Raw genomic sequence first — 22408 nt, 5'->3', positions numbered from 1 at the left:
AGAACAGAGGCATCTCAGGAAAATATTGTAAGCTCTTCTTAAATCAGTATCCTTGTACTATACCAAACTCCCACAACTTGCAAATTTAGTACACTTGGTGACCAGTCCATTCAGCAGACTAATTTTTAAATCTGTTCAGGACCATAAATATTCAAGGCCTATATTTTGGGTCCTGCTTGGCACTATATAAAATTATTCTTTTTGTTCAGTGGCTGAACCAATTTTTTATTTTAGTTCCTTTGTTCATACCTAATTTAAATGTTTTTTCCCCAATATTCTTGACCAGAGAATGTAGAAGAGAAAACTGGAAAAACTTCCGCCCTGATGCCATTTCTTTCAAGCTGCCAAAAGTCAAGCAAATGACTCCAGCGATAATGAAAGAAGTTCTGCCCAGTAACCCTGACTTACAGACCTCAACAAGAATGATGCAGGATCCTTGAGTTTATTTTCTGTTGCTGCCTTAATGAGATATGAAACCATGCAACAGAAAGCTGATCTAACTGCTATACTGTAATGGATTTTCCACTAGGGAAATGGAAAGTATGTAATATATAGTGGAACATCATCAAGAAAATGGGTTACAAGCATGCCCAGCTTACTTTACTGAACAGCTAATGGAAACACAAGGTTAAGTCTTCTTTGGAAGAAATAGGATTAAACATGGGGTTTCCTCTTGATGTATTCTGTAACTGCTGGCTGCTCCTTCATTAGTTTTGTAAATCTACAATCAATGCAGCCAAAATAATCTACTGAATTTGCATTTATTTATCATAATAACAATTCCTCTGTATTTTCCTTGAAGATGTAATCAATCAAAAAATCAGTTAGGGCTTCACTACTTTCTGCAAAGTCAGCATCTACAATCGAGCTATCAGAAAATAATCTTTCAGATTTAGTAAAGATGGAGATAGAACATTTCCAAGCCTTACAGAATAATGGATTCCAAAAGAGGTTGAAAATATAGCTGGAATGAATTTATGTTGTTAAGTTAGAATTATATAAGCTGGATAAAAAAAATATCAAAATTATATATGACTTATCAAAGAACAAAACACTAAAACCCAAAAGTTCAGGGTTCCTCCACCCATAACTTTGAAAGTTGAGCTTATATAGGCCTGGTACAATAAACATAGTTCTGTACATACAGTTTTGTATTGCTTTGCCATGGAAACCTTCATCCATCCTTTGTCTTGGTGGTCAGTTTGGTATTTTTCTTGTGAGTGTCCCAGCTGGGAAAAGTAGTGTATGAAGGAAGATTAAAAAATCATGTGTTTGAAAAAAGAAGAATGAATATGTTAGCTTCTGGTGTGCTAATTCAGTGACTTATCAGCTGGCAGGAAGCTGACAACTCTTTTCCTAGAAGTTTCTTGCAAGACATGAAGCATATACTCTCCCCAGGAATAGCCTGTTAACGCTATACACTATTTCACTCTCCTTTTGTCTTCAGCAATTGTGTAGTCACAGTTATGAATTCTAATACATGAATGGTATTCTAACAATAAGTGAGAATATCTTGCCTACATAGATCTACATAATTGCCTACATAGATACTACAAAGATCCGTGTATTTGTGATGTTCCTCTGCATTTTTGTCATATGACTATAAATCAGGACAGTAAAATTAGTGCAAAACAAGTTCACACCTCCTCTGAAACACAACACTGTGATATGAGGATGTCTCATGATGCTATTGTTGTGCTCTAAGTAATCTTTTTTATCATGCTATAGAGCCACACCTAGAACAGTGAATGAAGTTCAGATTCTTCTGGATCCTTGTAGTCATTGTGCAGCTCACTCATATGGACATATACTTTAATACAAATTTCTGGGTTTGAGGAGCTTAATTCCTACGGAAGCTAGCAGTTCTAAATGGCACAGGGTACCACTGGGTAAACACAGATTTGAGTTAGCACTATTACTAACCATTTCACTTGGTATTAACAACTTGATGCTCACAGTTTTTGACTGCTGTTTCTGTCTTGGAATATTAAATTTACATTCCCTTGTAGACTAATTTTAGGGTACTACCCAGAGTGGGACTCTGGAAATGGCTGGTAGCTAGGAGAGTGCTATGTGAGCCAAATTATCCCTGGCATAACTAACAGGGTTGATATGAGAGATGAATTGGGCCCTAAGTCTCTGTAAGGAATACTTTCTCTCAAGCCAAAGCAACAGCTGCAGTGTCCTTGTGACTTAAATAAAAAAAGTTTGCTTTTTTGGCAGAGTGTGTGCACATGCCTTTGTCTTCACGGTACAGTAATTCTTATTTTTCTGAATGATTTGTATGGGCTCACTTGTACATCCCAGGTTAGAGGGCTTTTTTCTTATGCACTCTTCTCTAAGAGTATGCAGTGACCTACACTTGCCTCCCCTTGAAAGTTGAAATTCCCCCAGCTGACACAACAGGTGCACTGTGCTGATGGAGCACAAAGATGGGGTGAAGTTCAGAGCAGGATTCCTGCCCCAGGGGTAGCAGAAAGCACAGAGCAGTTTTCCAGCTCGTGTCCTGGGACACTGAGCCAGGGTACATCCATGGTGTGTGCACAACATTGGCTGTAGTACCTTGCAGCTGGCATATGCCTCTTCGCTTTCCTTCCCATGGGATTTGTAATGATGTCAAAGTGCCTGTCTTCACTTAAAACACAAATAAATTATTTTAATCAATCATAAGCATCTTAAATTAGTAGCTATGACTGCCTGGCATATATTTAAATGTTTGCAAATAATACATTTTGTCAGTAAGTTAGTATTTCATAGACAATACTGCAAAAGTATTCATACTGAAAATAATGCAGGAACTCAATGAAAGCTAAGGGAAGCAAGTTCCAATTACATGGTATGGTATGCAGTACCCGTCAGTCTCTAAGCCTATATTTCACAGAATAAAACTGGGCAAAAGACTTAATGTTAAATAATATAAAAGTAATGAACTTTCAGTTACCTTTGATTAAGGGAAGAGTAAATGTGCAGACATTAACATCAGAGTAAGCTACCATTGTTTAAAAAATATTATAGTGTGAAAGCAGATAGTAGCATAAATGTATACATACTGTAGGAAAAAGAAAAATGTATTTTTCAGAAGACCCTTTGAATCAGCCTAAGAATGAAAGATTATTATATCAAATTGTTGAATCAATTTATAATATGGTTCAAAATGCTACTGGTTTCTATAAAATGTCATTGATTTCACTCCCTTTAAATTCTGTGGGTTCATGGGTTCATGAGTTCACCTACAGGATCACCCCAAATTGCTCCCCTGTGCTCTGGTCTCCTCAGTATCCACACTGCACACACACTGACTCACTGACCAGATGGGTTGAAGAGACAGTCCACTCCAGCTGCACGCAGTGAGGGTGGATGAAACCGTGCGAGGGTTAACTTCCTGGCTCACCAGAGAGCATCTCCCACAGCATCCCTGCTGTCCTCACACCTTCACCCTTCATTATACATTTACAGACCTCCCCATCCCGTTCTCAAGACTAGACAAGACCTTAGAACTATGCTATCCAGTGTGGGTTGGCTTTTTTTACTTCATACTTGACCAGTGATAATTTTATTTTAAATGTCTTTTATTTGGAACCTATGTCATTTAGCCTCTAATTTACTCATGTCAGCAAGAATACAGTTGTATTTCATTGCAACATATATGCTGTCCTTATGTACTCCAAGGGTTTCACGGCTAGGTCTTCCCCTCCCCAAGCAGTCCCTGGAGTTGCAGCTGGGCTGGCAGGTGGACAGGCACTCTTGCAGGGAAGCTGAGGACCTGGCTGGATGGTGTGGGGTAAGGCAAAAGAGGACAGAGCAGAGTGGAGGAGGGCACAAAACAGCACTGGAACTATGTCAGATTTAAGTTATTTGGAGCATGTCTAGAGTCCTTGCTGAAAGGCAGTCTCTGACAGCGTTTTTATGGGTGATGCTGCTGGCCCTGAGTTTCACAAAAAAAGCCAAAGATGCCTGCAGTGGCAGTGGCTGGGCATGCAGGAACAGCCCAGCTGCCACCGCACACAAGAGTACCAATTCTCCTGGATGCAGTGATCCATCCAGCCATCTCCCTCCAACAGCCCCAGCTTCAGCAGTTGACTACAGATAGACTTGCACAGGAGGCATGGCAGGGTGCAGGTGGGAAGATGAGATAGGCATGGAGCCAGGCTCGCTGCAAGGCTCAGCCTCTGGGCAAGGCCAACCTGCTCCAGACAACAGTAGCCTTGATCAACAGGGACTTAAGCCACTTTTGACCTGGTGCCAGGAGTCAGGTGGTTTTATGGGGGGTGTGTGTGTGGGTGTGTGGGTGTGTGTGTGTGTATATGGTATAAATATAACCTTTGGGAATTCCCCAGATAAGCAACAGACAAGGTGATGAATAAGAGAAGTGACTGCAAGGTGGGCAGGTTTGTGCAAAGGGTTTGTTGTCCTGACAAGAACAGTAAATAAAGAGCCTGAAGGATTGATTTAAATTGTATTCTGCAAGACAGAAAAATGCCAAGTTATAATAATAAGGAAGTAAAAGATATACTTCATATAGTCTCCTTTTCCAAATAAAATTCGTTCATGTCTGACTTTTTATAACAATTTCACTTACTTAAACATTGGCTTTGCCTTTTTTTAACAACTGACTTTTACATTGCTACTATTTTGAACTTTGTGATTTTCAGCCAAAACCACTTACAAAAGACCACTTTAAAAAAATGGAGGCAAAACTAAGTTGAAGGATTTAATAGCTAATCTGTGGTAGGTTGTACTGGACCTAAGAAAGAAATTAATTAACTACTCATTGTGCATTTTTACAAATCCTACTCTTTTATCTGGTAAGCCTTATCTACTGCAGCATGTTAAGTGTACATTACAAATATTTGAATAATTATGACATAATTGCAATTCAGTTTGTCTATGCAATCCTAATGAAACCCTGAGGAAGGCAAGTGGTTTCAGTGAGCACAGAATATCCTTGTATTTCATTCACTTGCAAAGTAATTGGCACAACATACTTCATTCCAAACATATCCGCTGAAAGAGATAAGTGAAAAGCATAAACAGTGTAAATAGATGGATTTATTTCGCTAGCGTAGGAGGCATTTTAAAGGCAACTGTTCAATAGCAAGCTTTAATGTCAATGCAGATTTAATGAAGTCAGAATACATTACATTGCTGAGGACTGCATTTGGAGATGTAAACCAGCATAATTCCACTGTCTTAGCTGGAGCTTTAGCAGTGACTTCCAGCCTTGAAAAATCCTACCAGATATTCTCAGTTGCTTCTGCTTTATTCTCAGTTGCTTCTGCTTTCTTCCTCTTCTGTTTCTTTGTAGCCTAAGGCTATTTCCTCTTGACTTCCCCCTGCCCTCCCTACATCTCTGTTCTTTTAGTAGGTCTAATGATTCTCTTCTTCCTTTTGACTTTGGTCTCTTCAGCTTTCTCCAGGAACGTTTTTCTCTTTGTTTCATAGATTCACAGAATAATCTGGGCTGGAAGGAACCTCTGGAGGTCATCCAGGCCAACTTCTTGCACAAAGCTGGGCTAATTTCAAATTAGTTCAGGTTGCTCAGGGCTTCTTTGTCCAGTTGAGTTTTGAGTATCTACAAGGATGGAGACTGCACAACCTCTCTGTGCCCTTGTTCCAGTGCTCAACCCCTCATTTGAATTTCTATTTTTAATATCTCATTATGTATTTTTGCAGTTCTGCTCCTTTAAACAGCTTCCATAATTCCCAGCTTTGTTTCATCCTCGTGCCTGTCTCCACCCTTCTACCTCAAAGTTCTAGTAAACATATTATTTCCATGCTTTCTGAATTTTCTGACATATTTCTTCATAATAGAAATACACTCCTTCCTTTGATATACAGGGTTATATTTGCTCCTCACAAGATTCAAACTGATGCCATATGGGTAGAGGTCAGGTTGAATGACCGCAGCTTATTGCCCAAAGCCATTCAGATAACATGAATACTACCTAAAAAAACCCTCTTATTTTCCTTTGCTCCTGCACAGCTAACCCATCTTGCATTTGAAAATCAGACTTGTGCCTAATACCTGCAGAGCTTCAGTGGTTTCTGACAGCGTGCTGGCTGCTAAGTATAAAAAGGTGTTTGATTTGAATACCTGACATTGTCTGAATCACCAGATTCACATTTGGAAGTTTGCTTCTTGTTTAGCATGAAAATTTGAAAAAAACTTTTAAAAACAATTTGAAAGAATTGGCTTATTTGGCACTGGATTTTGAGCAGTAGTCCCATGGCATTGCCAGTAGCTACTGGAACAACACCGGCAATCTACATAAATTTTGTCAATTTTAAATTGGTCTAAACAGTCAATCTTTAGACAGAGATGGACTTTCAATGTTTACTATAGAAGAGCTAGTGTTCCATTCTAATGGAGAATACAAGGGAAGTTAGCCATATTAACATGAGATTTAAGAAAAGTAATCTTACTGGGTTTAAAATAGTCACATTTTGAAGTAAATATTGCTTTTTCTAAAAGATTATAAATGCATACATAAATTGTTAAAAAATTGAGTCATCTGCTTGTATTTCCTTTGAAGTGGGCTACAAGTAAGCTTCATGCTTTAAGCGGGAACACTGAACTTTGACTTCCCTGATGCTTAATGCTTCTCTTCATTTTTAGAAAAAATGACTTTGTAAATCATAAACAAGTGAAACCACATCTCAGTGGGTATTTGCTTATGCTTAACGAAACATTTACTTCATCACTGACAACCATTTAAATTTACAAAGGAAGGAGATAACGCTGCACTCTGATTACTGTTTCAATGACTGAGATTCAAAAAAGGGGTAAATTCTCATTTGCTGGAGAAGTCTCAGTCACGTGCAACAATTGCTCCTCTCAATTTAATTTCTTCCCATTGTTCATGCATTTTACAAGAGTCAGCAAAATCAAAGCATTCATCCTTAAACAGTGCTCTACTACTATGTGAGCACCCCATGTGCTAATTTTCTGCAACAGGACATCACAGGCCACTGAAACGAGCCTTGTACCTTCATGCTTCTGTGACGGTGAGGATGGAGTTCTTTCCACCCACCTCCAACTCTTTCTCACCACCCAATGCTCAGAAACCTGAATTTTGTTTACATGTCGTGATCAGTATTCTCCAGTGTATGCAGTTTAAAAGAAATAGATTGGAATTCTTGCTTCTTGTTGGATTACTTTGATATTTAAGATATTTGGAGACATAAGCTTTCTGTTTTTTCTCACTTTGAAAGAAGTCTTCAGATTTCAAATATTTGTTTCTTGTCATGACTGGCCTTGTCAGTGACCCACACAGAGCAAACAGTTTCATATGCATCTGAGAGCTGCCATCTTCAGACTATTCAAGAAGACAACTCAGTATTTCCAACAGGACTCAATGTTCTCTAGGTTATGCTGGCTAGCAATATACTTAGGAACAATCCAGGCAACCCTTCTACAATCCTGGACTCTGGAAGGGGATATCTGACTTGACTCTAGCAGTGAAGGTTTTTCCAGTACTCTTCACATTCATTCAAAGCTTGATCAGCTCATTCCCTTATTTCAGGAGAAGGAAACATGTCCTTCAACTCTGTTTCTACCTGACAAAGATTCCTAAAGTAACAGGTGAGTCAGATCACAAAACAGCCTGAAGACGTAAAAGGCACTTCAGGCTGAAAGGCCATCCTTGAGGCCACTTTGCCTTTGCCTTTGACAGAGCGGCCACTGGCACCTCTGGTACCCCAGTAAGAACAGAGGGAGAGGCTGGGTGAGCTCAGTTCCACTTGTGCACTCTGTTCCCTCCAGACATACAATAAGCTGGTTATCAGTTCTGAAGTTGTTTGTGCTATCTTGGCCACCAGTGCACCGATGAACAAATGCACTGAAGACAGTACTTGCAGACACTGTAAGCATTTCTGTTTAAACCTTTTATCTGACTCACTTTTTGTTGAAGCAGACAAGAAAAGATTGAGACGAAGCACTTAATACAGAGGAGACAAAAGGAATATTTGAAAACAAGTTGTGTGTGCGTTGCATATTTTCTGGAGAGCATTGGTGGCTGAACAGGCAGATCTCACTGCCTGTACTGGCTAGACCCCCTCGCTGGCTCGGAAACCCAGCTCACCATAAGAATCTGCACTGTAGATACTTTCGTCTAGATGGATGCTGCTGAAAATGATTCACCCATCTTTGACAGTGATTAGCCATCAACGAAATGGATTCTCCAACTCGTGGGTTTTTTGGTTCGAGGCGAGATTCCTGCTCTCCCCCTCCCAAGACGTAGGTTTAATCACAGTTATAAGAAGGACCAAACAACTGAAAATTACATTTCAGCAAAACAAATTCCAGAGCTGCCTACTTTTCCTGAAAAGGAACCATTGTACTTGTACAGGGATTGCCGCGGCAGGGCCTCCTGACAACCTCTTCGCAGTGCGGCTGGTAACCCCGGGGCTCCATGTGAGGGGCGCAGGCCCCGAGTGCGGGCACAGGCGGTTTGTGAAGGCTTTGCCCAGGCACAATAATCGAAGCCCGCGGGGCCCCGGCGTTACAAGCCCGGCCTGCCAGCGCCCCGGCGTCGGCCTCTGCCGGCAGACGGGCTCCCCGCGAAGCTGCCGGTGGCACCGCCCTCACGCCGCCGCCGAGGCGCAGGGTGGGGTGAGCGGTGGGTACGCGCGGGCAACACGGAGCCCGAGGGGGCGCCCCGAGCCCACGGCGCTGCCTTCGCCGTTCCCGGGGCGAGTTCGGTACCGCCGGGCTTCCCCCAAGCGCGGCTGGCTCCGAGCGGGCACCGCTCCCGGGCTCTGCGGGGGGCCGAGGGGCGGCAGGCGGCGGGAGCGGGCCCCGTGCCCCGGCCGAGGTCCCGGCCCGGGCGGGCGGTGCGCGAGGGGGAGGTGCCGCACGGCGGCCGCGCGCGGGGCTGCCCTGCGCCATTGGGCAGCCCCAGCCCCGGGGGCGGGCCGGCGCCCGGGGCCCGCTTTGAAGTGCGGGTCGGGGGATGGCCCCCGCCTGAGGGCAGCTGGGCACCTCCTCGCCTCCCCGCCGGCGGCGGGGGCAGGGGCACGGGCTTGGGCACGGCAGGCGGCGGCGGCGGCGGAGGAAGGGCCGGGAAGGGCCGCCCTCGCCCACCCCGGTGGCGGCGAGCGAACTGGGGCAGTGGAGGCGCGGGGCTGGGAGGAGAGGGAGCGCGGGCGCGGCGCGGCTTCCCGCGGGCGCGGCCGTGTGAGGGGAGCGCGGAGCAGCGGGGGGCGCGGGGAGCATGGAGGAGCCGCGCGGTGCGGGGCCGGCCCCGGCCGCCGGCGGCTGCTGAGGCAGCGGCCCGGGGGCGCTGCGGGCACGCCCGCCGCGAGCGAGCCATGCGGGTGGCGAGGTGGCTGGCGGCTCTGCTGTGCCTCCTCTGCCCGCTCCTCATCGAGTCGCGGGGAGCCCGCTTCCACCCGGGACAAGGTAAACAGGCGGCAACAAAGGCGGCGGCCGTACCGGGGGTCCTGGCCCCGCGGCAGGCGCCGTGCCCTGTGGGGCAGCCGCCGCGGCGGCGGGCAGGGCGGCGGGAGCGTTTCCTCACGGGGGGCAGCGGGGCCGCCGTTTGGGGGGGGTGGCCCTTGGGGCGCCCCACGGCAGCCGCGCGGGACGGCGGGCGGTGGGGCCGGAGCGGCCGGAGCGGGGTGTCGCCGGGCGCGCTGGAGGCAGGCCCGCTGCCCCCGCCTGTCACCGCACCCCTGGCTAGCGCAGCGAGTGCCGGGTGCGAGCGAAGGTCGCCGCTGTGCGGTTGCTTCAGGCCGAGTTTTTTGATTTCTGTTGCAGAGACCTTAGTGAAGCAGCTCTCCTCCTATGAAATCGTCACACCTGTCCGAGTGAATGAATTTGGAGAAGTTTTCCCTCACGCGCATCACTTCAGCAGGAGGAAGAGGAGCTTGGAGGCACCACTGGAGCCCACCGCTTTCCGAACACATTACCAGCTCAGCGCGTACGGGCAGGTCTTCCAGCTCAACCTGAGTGCTGATGCGGGCTTTGTCGCCGCTCAGTACACTGTGGTGCACATAGGGGCCCCGCAGCAGCAGCCCTCCCCTGATTTGCGCCACTGTTTCTACCGTGGGCATGTCAATGCACAGGAGATGCACATGGCTGTCTTCAGCATCTGTGGTGGCTTGGTAAGCATGTTGGTTACTGCCTCCTGTCTCCATTCATATTCTTCTCACTGAAAGAAACATAGTGGGATGCCTTTGCTGCAGAGCTGAGCTGGAAATCCTCAGGCATCATTCCAAGTAGTTGGTCATGAAATGTCTTGGCATCGGCAGTGTGCAGTCATGATGATACTTTTTGGTGGGATATACAAATGCTGCTTTCAAAGGAGCCATTGCTGGCCTGCAGTAGAACTGGTTGGTGTAACTCCTGACACCAAGAATGCTATAATGGAGGAAAAAACATGCCTCAAACACAGTAAGCTATTGTTTTGATAAATTGATGCTGTTAGTCAGCATCAGTTATGTGTGTGTAGCTTTATAGATACTGTGTGGTTATGAGTGAGGAATAATGGTGCTTGAGACAATGAGAGAACAACTAGTGTTGCTATCTTTCTTCATCTACTTTCAGCAATGCTGTAGAGGTGTGTCATGTTCTAATAGGTGTGTAGCCATGCTCTCTAGTCATGTTTCATTTGAAAATGAGTGGGAAGGTTCCTCCAAATTTCAATAGGAGTGTGTCGATAAAACACTTCTGAAGAATTGAATTGAGCAAACAAATCAAAACTCCATTGATATACATCTTTTACTTATCCCTTGATAGCATTGCTTATGTCTTCCAAAGTGATAATGAAGAAGTAGTATAACACCACTGTCTATTAAAACAGTTGTACTGTGTTGCTATATTTTATTGTGTCCAGAAACAAGACTGATACCTAGTGCTTTACCATGTCACTGTTTACTGAAATGCTGAAGACAAGTATTTCTGATATGCACACTGTAAAAATACGATTTTGTAAATATTACTGTAAATTTAAGTTGAGGTTGTTCCATGGTTTCTGCAGTCACTCAGGAAAGTAAAGATGCAAAACTTTTTTTTTTTTTTTTTGGGGGGGGGGTCTGGGGGAACTGAAAAAATCCAACTTTGTGTTCTAATCTCTTCTACAAGCATATAGAAAATAGAATGGAGTTGACTGGATGGGTGCAGGGAGGTGTAATGTGTGTTATAAGAAGGTGATACACGTGATGGAAAAGAGGATCAGAAATAGTTGGTACTTGAGAGAGACACCTCTTGTGCTTATTCTTGGATATATGCCACCTTGTCTTTGGATTGAGGTCTGTAGGCTTGGGCTTCTCCTTGGAAATTACTGGAGGAGTAAGCATTTGAAAACGGTAGTTCTGTATGTGTTAGTTTTGACTATATATCTTGCTTTACAAACAGCTGTCACTGGTTCTTGTCTGCATTATCCAAAACCCAGTTCAAACTTGTACTAAACACCCCAATAGGCTGCACTAACTTAAAGAGGGAGTAGCAAAGAGGAGGAATCACAAATATGGTTGGTTGATCTCATGCGTTAGTAGATGCTTATATAACCATGGTATTGACAGTAGTATCATACTCTATAAAGAATAAATATGAGAAGTTTTAAAACCTTCTCTTTTCATAACTTCTGTTGTCTGTTCTAATTCTGTCCCTGCAAACCATTACTTTTGATTAATTGAAGGGATCACGTGTGCTGAAAATAATTTTTCTGAAAAACATGTATCTACTGCACTCGAAAGTTGTCTCAGCTACCTATTATTTAGCATTTCTCAGGCTCTTCAGCACAAGACTCTCTTCTTTTCAGTAACAAATGTCTCACTTCTCTTGTTTCTCTGTCTACTTTACTGGTACCTTACAGTTCGCATCATGTATGTGTCTGCTCAGAAATCCCCAAGTGCCTTTAAACTGAGCCTTTGCCTCTTCTAGATGAGCCTCATGAACTTTCATTGCAGCTTCCGGCTGGACTTCATGTCCTCAGTTGTTGCCTGGCTGACCAGAGTGCATTACTGAGCCACCAGCAAAGAGGCCTTGCTGTCCCAGTACTCTAAGGACCTTCTCTTGCTGCTCACTTTACCTTCTGCCCAGCAGACATGGTTTTGCAGACAGTGTAGCATACCCAACATTGTGGCTGCTTTCCCCTTACTCATGAAGCTGGTAAGGTTTTCAGAAGAGGAAGCAAAGCTGTGCTGTGGCTGGTGGTGCACTTTGTGTGGGACATGCCTGTAGTTCCCTAGGGGAGGGATTGTGTGGGAATGAAGAGACGGTTGTAGCTCGGTGGTTGTCTGTATCTGCACAGAGTGCCCTCTGACCTGACTTGGAGCCTTCAGACTAATGTTCCTCCTCATCCTCATGTATACAAAGTAAATGTTACACTCCTCATGTGACTGCCAGAGGAGACTACTTTTTACCATTGAGACAAGAATGGATGTGAAAGGAGGGAGACAGAGGCCAGGTGGAATTTTCCTCTGAGACCTTGTCCTCCCTGAGTGCATTCCCTACTCTCAGGTGGGGCTGCCTTCAAAAGTTAGTAAAAAGATGTTTTTTCTCAGGGTTCTTACAATTTCATAGCTTTTTGCGTTCAACAAATGTACCTGCAAAAGTAAGCCAGTCAGTTATTGCTCTTTTATTGAACAGTACCATGCTTAACAAATACACACAGAGATTTAAGTGGTACTGCTTCTGAGGTAAGACACTATTGTGAGTGAGATGGTAAGAACGAGAGCAGTGACTTGGTAGCCCTGTATTATGTTTGAGTAAAATACCGGGGGTTTTTTTTGTTTGTTTGTGTTTTGTTTTTTTTTTTTTTTGTAGGATCCATTTTCCTCAGTGCTGAACTTGAGCTTGGTGTATGGAAATTAAAATAGAAGAGATTGCTTTGTACTATTAGGAATAATTTTATGTTCCAGCTTTGCATATATAAGGCAATTGCTGTAGACCAATGCTGTAAAAACTAGGGAGGAAAAAAGGACTTGGACTTAGATAAAAAGGTACCAGAAGTTTAACAATGTAATTTTAAAAATTGCCTGAGTAATGTGAAGTTAAACCAGGTACTTGTGTTGACTTTATTCTGCAGGCATCTATTCCCAGGCTCTGTACTGCATTCATTCACAGCTTCACTGCTGCTTCCAAAGTTTGTTTTCTTTTTTGCTTTCTCAAGTTGAGCTTGTCCTCATCCTCAAGCTCTGCTTTCCCTTTTCACTCTCCGTTAAGCTTTTTTCTGAGTGTGCCAAGAGCATGTGCAACTGAGTATCCATGGAGCATTGCTTAATGGCTCCTGGCACCCTGTATGCGGTTTTGTTCTGTTACATTTCAGAGCATGCCCTGAGTTCAGGGGTGCAAATGGCAAAGAGAGGTTAGAAGGTCAGCAGGGAGTCTGTAGTAATTGCAAAGAGGGAGTGCGTAATTAGGGAAGTTTGGGATGCCGTCAAAGGCAGAAGGTCATTTGGAGTGATGGCCGGGGTGCCTAGTTGAACATCTGATCACATACAGGCGTATTTCATGCATCTTTAGAGTAATTTTTGAAATTTCATACTTTATTTTCCTGAGTTCTGTATTTTTTTAATTTTTTTTTTTTTACTTTCACTGCATTAATCAGTTGCAGCTTCCTACAGATAGGGGAAACAAGATCTTCTGAGAATGTCCTTGGATGTATGTAGACTAAATAGACCTCTCAAATGTTATCCAGACAGCAAAATCAGAGGGAGAAAAAAAATGAATCATTTAACTTTTGACAGCATATGGCTTAAAGTTTATTGACAAATATGAGCAAATACCAGTGAATAAAGTGTCTTACAGAGGGAGCTATCACTATTCATAGCTAGAATGAGCCTTCAGTTCTTATAAACCTACAGACAAGGAGCTGCTGTTGGGTTTTTTTTTTTAATATATATAATCTTGAATGAATGCTATAAAAAGGTTGTTTAGTCCTTTGAGAAGCCTGGTGTTCTTTCTTGGAGATCAGGAATGTATTGACTGATGCTGAGGATAGTTAAAATCAGTTTTTGTGAGCTGGGAGAATGCCTAAGTGCCAAAGGTGTTTTATGTGGCTCTACTGTGAGAGAGGGAAAGGTAAGAAAGAAGGAAATGGACATCTGCTTGGATGTACAGCCTCTGTTGTATAGAGTAACGTCACATGCTGACTGACTGTCAAATGTTTGTAGGAAAGTACACAGGAATAAGATCTTGCATGGATTTGCTAGCTGTCAGCTTTCTGCAGTCTACTAGTGCTTTGTTCTGATGTAGCTTCTGGAGTGTAACAAGGTCTGAGTGACAAATTCCTTCCCTGAGAGTTAAAGGAAGCCCCTCAGTAACACTCCTTTACTGCACATCACAGTTACTTTTGTCTGGAGAATGGCAAGAATACATACCTAAGTGTGAAACTTCAGAATTTCCTCAGTACAAGAGGTTATTATTTTTTTTTTTATTAATATGGATGAGTGGATTACCTTTCTGGGAGATTTTGAAAACAATTCTGTCGGTTACTATGGATGAGTGCAGTGGTTCCTTTCAAGGAAAAGCAGGCAGTCCTGGAATTTATCTTAATGAAATGTATTTTTGAATTCTTGGATTAAAAACCCCCAACCCAACAACAAGTGTAAACAAAGAACCAAACAAAAGAATTTGCTAGAAACTAGTGCTAGCATAGTATAGCTACCATCTAGTTTCTTGTGGAGATCTAGTGCAGGTAACAGACTCCAGACACTTGCTCCCCAGTTCTGTGCTTCTTAGTACTAATAACTTCAATAAGTTAAACTGCACTGGTTTTCCAATTAATACTTCAAACTCGAAGATACCCTTACCTTGGTGTAACTTAATGCTTTAATTTATGGGCTGTCACTTCAAAAAAGTTACCTGCTAAATCTGAAAGGCAGATTAGTATTCAGCAGTATTCAGCATTCAGGTCACATTTATAAACCTATGAGCATCCATCCATAAGCCACATACTAGTTTTTATAGATTTTCATCTTAGTGTAGAGATTCCATCATATGGTGGGGAAAAAAAGTCATATTTAAATGTCAACTCAAGACAATCAGTTCTTGTTTGCTCAAACTAAGTCTTTCTGCTGCTGACTGGCTGATGTGATGACTTCGGCTTAATAGTTCTGGTATACAAAGTGAGACTCCAGCCCTGAATCTCTGCAACACAGCAGTCAAAAACTTCAGTAATCATGCTGTGCATTTGTTCTATCTCTTACTAGCACAAAACTGTTTCAAGTACAAGGATTGACTTTGTAAGTAAAAGATAAATGTTCTTTCTTTCTGAGTGTTGTTTTCATAGCTAAACAGAACAGACAAGGATCAGGAAGTAGACTGAACTCTACCTTCCGTATATTGAAAAGGTCTGGATAAAGATTTTTGTACTTCATAGCTTCATTTGAATTTTTCACTTGATTTTTCTTTTTGCTGCTTTCTTCTCTGATTATTTATTCTTTTGGTCTTGACTTAATTTCATTTATGTTTTTTATTTCATTCACTTTAGTTTGTTTTCCTATTAGTTTTTCCTTAATATGTATTCTCACAAGCAGGGCCAATTTTCAATATTTCCACTTGCGTGACACTTGATCTAGCATTTTTCAGCAAGAGTGTTTTAATGACTACAGTTTCCTGAAGCCTTCCTAGTCTTGCTCTGCTAGGCACGGAATGAAGGGCACACTTCTTTTGCTATCTCACTTGGTTTTAGCTTTGTTTTCCTGCATATAGACACTACATGTTTTTTTCACGTGTCTGACTGTAGAACGTAACGCTTGAATTTACTTGAATATGATCCTGTATTCCAGAGTCAATTTCTGCCTGGCTGCCTTGGCAAAATCACTATTCATCACACAATTTGTTATAAAATAGTAAGACAGTTCAGGTCTCCCCTGCAGCTGTTACAAAACCCCTGAAATATCCCCAGTACATTTTCCTCAAGCTCTTTACATCTCTGCTTTTCCTGAAAGTATTTCCACAGATACTATGCTTTTACACATGGACCAGCACAGATCAGCAAATGCAGGTGGTAATTGCAGTTGCAAACTGAGAAAATACACAGGGTTGCAAATTGTGCACGTGAAGGTCTGTCACTGAAAATGTCTTATCAGAAGCAGTAGGATCTGAATGTGTGTTTACCTTCTCAGCAGCAATTCTGCATGAATCGTCCTTTAGACAGGCTGGGACGTGCCTACATAACAATTTATGTCAAGGATTCTCAGCCATCGCTGACCTGCCTTTTGCCCACATCCTATGTCTGGGAGCCTTCTTCCCTGGCTGCTGCTTGAGCGTGTTATGTTTGCCAGACAAACTGTTCTGATGGCTGCAGCCTGCTCTTAACTGCTGCCTTTACAGGACATCGACAATCTTTTTTTTCATCATTTTGGGTTTATGTGACAATTTAGGTTTATTTGCTGGAAAGCTGTGGGCAGCCACAGGAGGTTGGATTTACTTTTGTGTGTGTACATCTATGTATCTGTATATAAGCGTGTTCATTAAACTTCCAGGAAGTATGCAGAAGGTACTGTGCCTGAATGTAAGTGACAGGGATGTCAGAGGTGGGCAGAGAACACAACATATGGCCATCTGCTGTCATTAGGTAAGCTGTTACTGAAATGGTGTGCAAAACAGCTTGGTTTGGGATTTTTTTTGTCAATGTTTCCAGCCCCAGGTGGCAGTCAACAGCTGTTACAGATCTTGGGAAACTTTGTACTCTTGGGGAATAGATAAGCTTTGCCCATGAGATAACATATCTGCAATAGTCTCAGTTGTCATTCTGTTTAGGATGTACCCTCATGTAGAAAATGGCAAGACTGTGGTAGCGAAGTCAGACACTGTGAGAACAGGTTGTACCTTCTGGGTATACACATATTGACAAAAGTACTCAAAGTAACTTACTGTGTGGTTGACTATAACAGGTGAAAATCTAGCCATACCTTATGTGTACTTGTGATAAGTGCCTGATGGCGCATGTGAGGTTGAAAGGACTTTAGGGAGCTACTCATTTACAGTGAGAGAAAAAGGTAGTTCTGCATGTACTTAAAAATATCAAAGCTAGGAAGTTCTCTTTAAAGAGAGATAAGTTGCAAATGTAAATTTGCTTGACATGTACTGAGACAGACAAGATTATATGGTGGAGCTTTCTCCAAGATTAAGCATATGGATCCCCTAGGTCTGTGTTCTGTGGGAATACTTGGCTTCATGATGTTTTTAGCACATGAATAAACTACCTCCCCTAAAAACCAAGTCAAAGTCAAAAACTCTGTTCCTCCCAGAAAAAAACAACCAAACAAGAAAACCCCATTATGTATATATATATTTTGTTTCACCAGTTTCAACAGGTATTGCAGAATAGCTGCCTTTCTATAATGAAATCTGTATGTATATATCTATGAAAAAAGCTGTTATACATAATTTTTGACTCGTCTAGCTTGTTCACTGTGAATTGTACATAAAGGTAAAAATAAATAAATCTCCTCTCTCTCTTCCTTCCACTCCAATGAATCTTCTTAATTGCCATGAACCCTGCTCTTTCCAGCTGTCTTTGAGATTGTTATTGTAACGTTCCCTCAAGTTGTCGGCTATTTAGCCAGTCTGTTGTTGTTACCAATTCTATTTAGAAACTCCTGGAATACCATTTTTACCAGTTCCAGCCAGGCTTTCTTGCCTGCAATAGACTTGCAAAGCGATGTTCAGGGTACATAGTGCTGGCTTCTACACTTTCTGCAAGAATATTCCTTTTCCTATGCATTATGCCAGAGGTAAATACCATTTTTATTTTCTGGTATGTGTTTCTGAATGAAAGTAACTCAGTAGTAAGGATGCTGGATCCAGTGCTATGGTTATCAGCATGGCTAGATCAGCTGTGATCTAAACATACAAAGAGGTAACATCCCTGTATGAGTTTACATGGAATTCAAATTCCAGTTTGGAGTTACGTAATTTTATTTAACTAGTGGTTAGGTGCCTTTCCAGACCTGGAAGCTTCTGAGCATGAGTGGATACCTCATCAGTTCTGTTCAAGGTGTGATTAAGTGTGCTAAAGTTGTGATTACTATCTCCTCATGAAATCTTAACATCCCAGAATTTCTAAGGAAATGTAGTTAGATCATAGTTAACATGATTCCCCCCACCCCCAATAAGCTTTTAGGATTTTATTCTATTTCTCTCTCAGAACTTCAAGTGTAATGTTGTTTTCAATCACTTCTAAAAGGGTGTTCCACCAGGAAAGTTATTCGTTGTTGGATTTCTTCCCTGCTGCTTAGCTAGTGCATAATTTATTTTATTACTATTTGCTTATTTCTATTATATTGGTTCTTGTTTTAATTCATGTTTTAGCTTGCAAGCACTACTTCTTGTGTTTCTAGCTGAACTATCTTCTAGTAGAAATATTTTTTCCAGATGTTGGCTGTGTACCATGATCAGATAACCTCTAATAATTTTTTCTTTAGTGAACTAATTAAGCTATGCTGCTTAAGTCTTTCAGTAGAAAATGTTCTAACAGTGGAACAGGAAGAAGAAGGTGAAGAGCTTCTCACATGACTCAAAGAGCTTTGAGTTAATGTGTGTGTGTGTGTGTGGGGGGGAAGAATAATATGAAAGGAAGGGATTTTGTAATTTGACCATGAATGTGTTCTTACTGTAAACCACTTGCAGGTTTTTCTGTTTGAGTTAAGAAGCCATACCATGAGGGGATGAAAAATACTAGAGCACAGGAGTGGAGCTTACCTGGGAGGGAGTCTGCCAGTTTAGAGTCATGTTTTCCAGAACTTCAGTTGTTCTTCTAGCATTTTTCTGAAACCTTTCCAATTTTGCTGTTGGACATATTAAGATTAATTCCACATTTCTGAAACCTGTTATATATCCCTTATGTTTTCCATGTGTTCTACAAACTTGCTGTTATACACAAAGATGTAATTTTGTGTATGGGCATGGTACATACTTTAATCATAACTTCTGCAATATTTATTTCTACTACTCTTGGAATAGAGCAAATACACTGATTAAGACTATATAGTTTGAAGCAACTTCAAACCACCAAGACATACTGTATATAGCGAGTAGCTGTTGATCCATTGAACCTTGATTTAATATAAAGTGTCTAACTCATCCAGAGTACTCTAAATCCAAGAAATAAATTATCTTTCTCATGTGGGTTTGCTCATAAATTTCCTCAATCTATGCATATGCATAGTCCTGCATAGCACTCCCTCTTTGGACCACTTATTTATGATGTGCAAGCGGCTGTTTTCGATTTTGTACTCCACTTCCACTGAAGAGATCTTTTAAATGTACTTTTACCTCTTTATCTGAGAACAGAAATAGAATGTTTCAGGCAGATTTCTTGTTATATGGTTTGAGAGGCATCTGTAGATGATAAGTAAATCCAGTTCATTTCTGATTTCATTTCCTGCAAATGCTTGGGCTCCTGTTTCAGCAACCTGCCTCTGTACATCTAAATGACTTTGCTTTATTTGGTTTTACCAGAAGTATTTTTCGTTTGGATCTTCCAGCCTGTTTCCTTGTGCACCTAACTCACAGTAATAGCTCCATTTGTACCAGCAGAGTCTGTCACCGGTTTAAGTATTACTTTCATGAATGAACAACTTTAAAACAGTGTAGCTGGTCACTAAATTTTTGTAGATCTATGTGTTAGGAAAATGAGGAGATAACCATCTGTAGTTAATCAAAATCCATCTTTAGTCTTCACAGAGAATTTAAAGGATTGGAATTGGTGGCTTCAAGCTCAATGTCTGCTTGGGTTTTAAATGACAAATATCATACACCCTTCTTAAGATAGAGTACTGTTCTTATCCTATCTCTTATCTTTTGCTCTTTCATATACAATATAATGAGTTCTTCATAACTTGTATAGGGGATGTAGGAAAAAAATTGTACACTACTGGTAGGAGGTCTTCCTAATTGGTCAGTGGTAGTACTTACTTGTTTATCTATACGTTGGTGAAGAGAATTAATTGAGGAAAGAATGAAAGTTTGTTGCATTATAGATTTTTTGATCAGCTTTTTCTTCTATGCCTAAACAGTCAGTCTGGGGATACTTTGCCAGAATCAGTGGGCCAGAGAGTGAGCAAGTGAGAGGAAGCCTGGCATCATTTTTCTAAAGTAGTTAGTCCAGATATCTGGAAAGGTGGGATCTCCAGTCTTAAAGACACTATTGTGCCTTCTTGTAGTAATCTTTTGATTTAAACCAAAAAGCTAAGAATAATTCTGAGGTCATGAAACATAATATAGGATTCTTCCCTTCCAGCTGTCTGTTCTAACTTTTTGGGCTGTAAGTTTATGGTGTGTTTTGTATTTCTTGGGTATAATGGAGGAGACTTCATTTTCTTGCTTTCTAGGTAATTCCTCTAATAACTTACTGTGAAGATGAGCACAGTTACTGCTACTTCTGAATATCTTTTAAAAAGGGGAGTATTACCTGCTTATTTTTCATCTCCCTAGAAGACTTTGGTGCATGTGTATTCAGCACAGGATTCTGGATTTCAGTTGAGATACACGTGTCGGTTCTGATTGAGGTACTTGGACTATAGAGTAATGACAGTTAAGCTACAGACATTGCAAGGCATTTTATATTGCGCATGCATTGTTAGGCTCAGCGTGGTGTGCAGGCTTTGGGGCACCATTCTGAGTTGCTTGATGGGCTGCTTTTGCAGGAAGCTTTTGCTGATAAAAAGTTGCTTTTTTGCCAGGAAAAACGGTTCTCTGTTCCAGGTGACCCTTACTGTTTGAGTTGAAAAATATTGTTCTTTGGACGGAGGGATAAATTCTTAACTACAGAGTGGGTACACTATATATAACTTGCATTGCTAGTTCTTAAAGAAGTGTGGAGTGCATATCTAGAGGGGTAAGGCAGGAATACCTCTTTTGGGGTATCAGCAGTCCTAGATGGACTTGGATCAGTCATGATGCCTCATGATGACTATTCCTGATCCACTAGATAATGATGTGTGCATAAATATGGTTTAGAATTCCTAGATAGGATTTTTCTTCTGGCTGCACTGGGTTGTCTGAGCATGGGGTCAGGAGTCTGAGTGGAATTTTCATAGTCATCAGACTTACTTTTAATTTTTAAAAATTTATTTTTTTTAAATGATTATTTTTAATTATAAAATAAGTATGACACCTTAAATTTAAAATTTTAAATATGAAATTTTAAATTAAAATTTCATACTATATATAATTTAGTATGAAATGGTAGAAAAATACAGCCTTGTTCTTGCAATTCATCTTTTCCAGTGGAAGTTTGATATTTTGGAAGATGAGTTTAGTTTAAAATGTAGCATAAACACTTCACTTCTATGTTCTATGCTTCTACTAGTTCTATGCTGCTATTCTCATAATCTGTATATTTGTTGCAACTGAAACAATTTCTTTGTTAAATCTGAAAACCTGTTAGTCAGAAAAGCCATTGAAGGAGCAAATACGGAGTATGTGCTCTAGCTGTTAGAAGGAGTAGGAGGGAAGTAAAATGTATATGTGGAATAAAGCAGTAGCAATTAAGTTTTTGCTTAAAGTATTTTAAATGCCTCTCATCAAGAAAATGGTTTTACAATAAGTCGGGGGAAAAGAATTAGTTAGCATTTTAGTGTTCACAAATAGTATGGGGTCATATTTATCATGCTTTGGTAATTGGGACTTCAGTAATTTATGTAGTAAACATCAACTTGAATTTTAGCATGGGTTCTCACTGCTTTGCCCTTGAGTGACAGGCTCTTTTTGTCTGTCCCTGTAGTTTTACCTAGAATGTTGCACCTACTTAGGACTAACTGACAAGCTGTGGCATATCTGTTTTCATGAGGCCCTTTCCAGGGAAGCACATAGTGTTCTCGGTATGCTCAATCTTCCATCCCTTACAAATCATGTGCCCTGTAAACACTGTATGTGAGAAGGTTGAACTGAACATAGGAAGGATCTAGCATGAAGACTACTTGCAAAGAATTTTGCAAAGCAACTGAGAGGAAAAAGTGTTTCTGTGAGTTAAATTTGAAAAGTCGTGAAAGGAAAACAGTATTTAGCTGGGTCTCTTTTCATTCTGCAATGAAGGTGATGCAGAGCATCCAAACACCATGGGTTTACAATAACTGTAACTCTGGATGATATGTGTGCTATGTATTAGGCAAGATTACAGACAGCCTGACATATGCCTGAAGCCTCACAAACTTTTGAACATAGAAAACTTGTAACTGCTTAGAAGGATCCCAAAATCAAGGGGATATGATAATTCCAATACAATATACTGGACACTAAGGTAGTCTGCAGCAGATTGTAAAAGACTACTTGTAGGTTGCTTGAAAAAAAAAATATCAGTAACATACTTTCACTTATCTTCTTGTGTATCTTGCTCTGCCATTCTCTCTGTAACCCTGAGTTTCAATGTTGAGATGAACACTTAATCTCTTAAACCATATTATGTAGATTATCACTATTCTCTTATTGGTCAACATGCTGTTAATACAGCAA

General features: G+C 41.4%; 1 protein-coding gene across 1 annotated transcript in view; it reads left to right on the top strand.

Annotated features, from left to right (window-relative positions):
• The first annotated feature begins 8966 nt into the window (after positions 1 to 8966).
• ADAMTS20 (ADAM metallopeptidase with thrombospondin type 1 motif 20) overlaps positions 8967 to 22408 on the top strand; it is a 98945-nt gene continuing 85503 nt past the window's right edge. The window contains exons 1-2 of the mRNA XM_040596689.1: positions 8967 to 9400; positions 9758 to 10104. Coding sequence (XP_040452623.1) covers positions 9310 to 9400; positions 9758 to 10104 — 438 coding nt within the window. The 5' untranslated portion in view covers positions 8967 to 9309. The remainder of the gene's footprint in view (positions 9401 to 9757; positions 10105 to 22408) is intronic.

Source organism: Falco naumanni, chromosome 5 (genome assembly GCF_017639655.2).
Source record: "Falco naumanni isolate bFalNau1 chromosome 5, bFalNau1.pat, whole genome shotgun sequence".
NCBI classification, from domain to species: domain Eukaryota; kingdom Metazoa; phylum Chordata; class Aves; order Falconiformes; family Falconidae; genus Falco; species Falco naumanni.
This window is presented reverse-complemented; position numbering and strand designations above follow the sequence as displayed.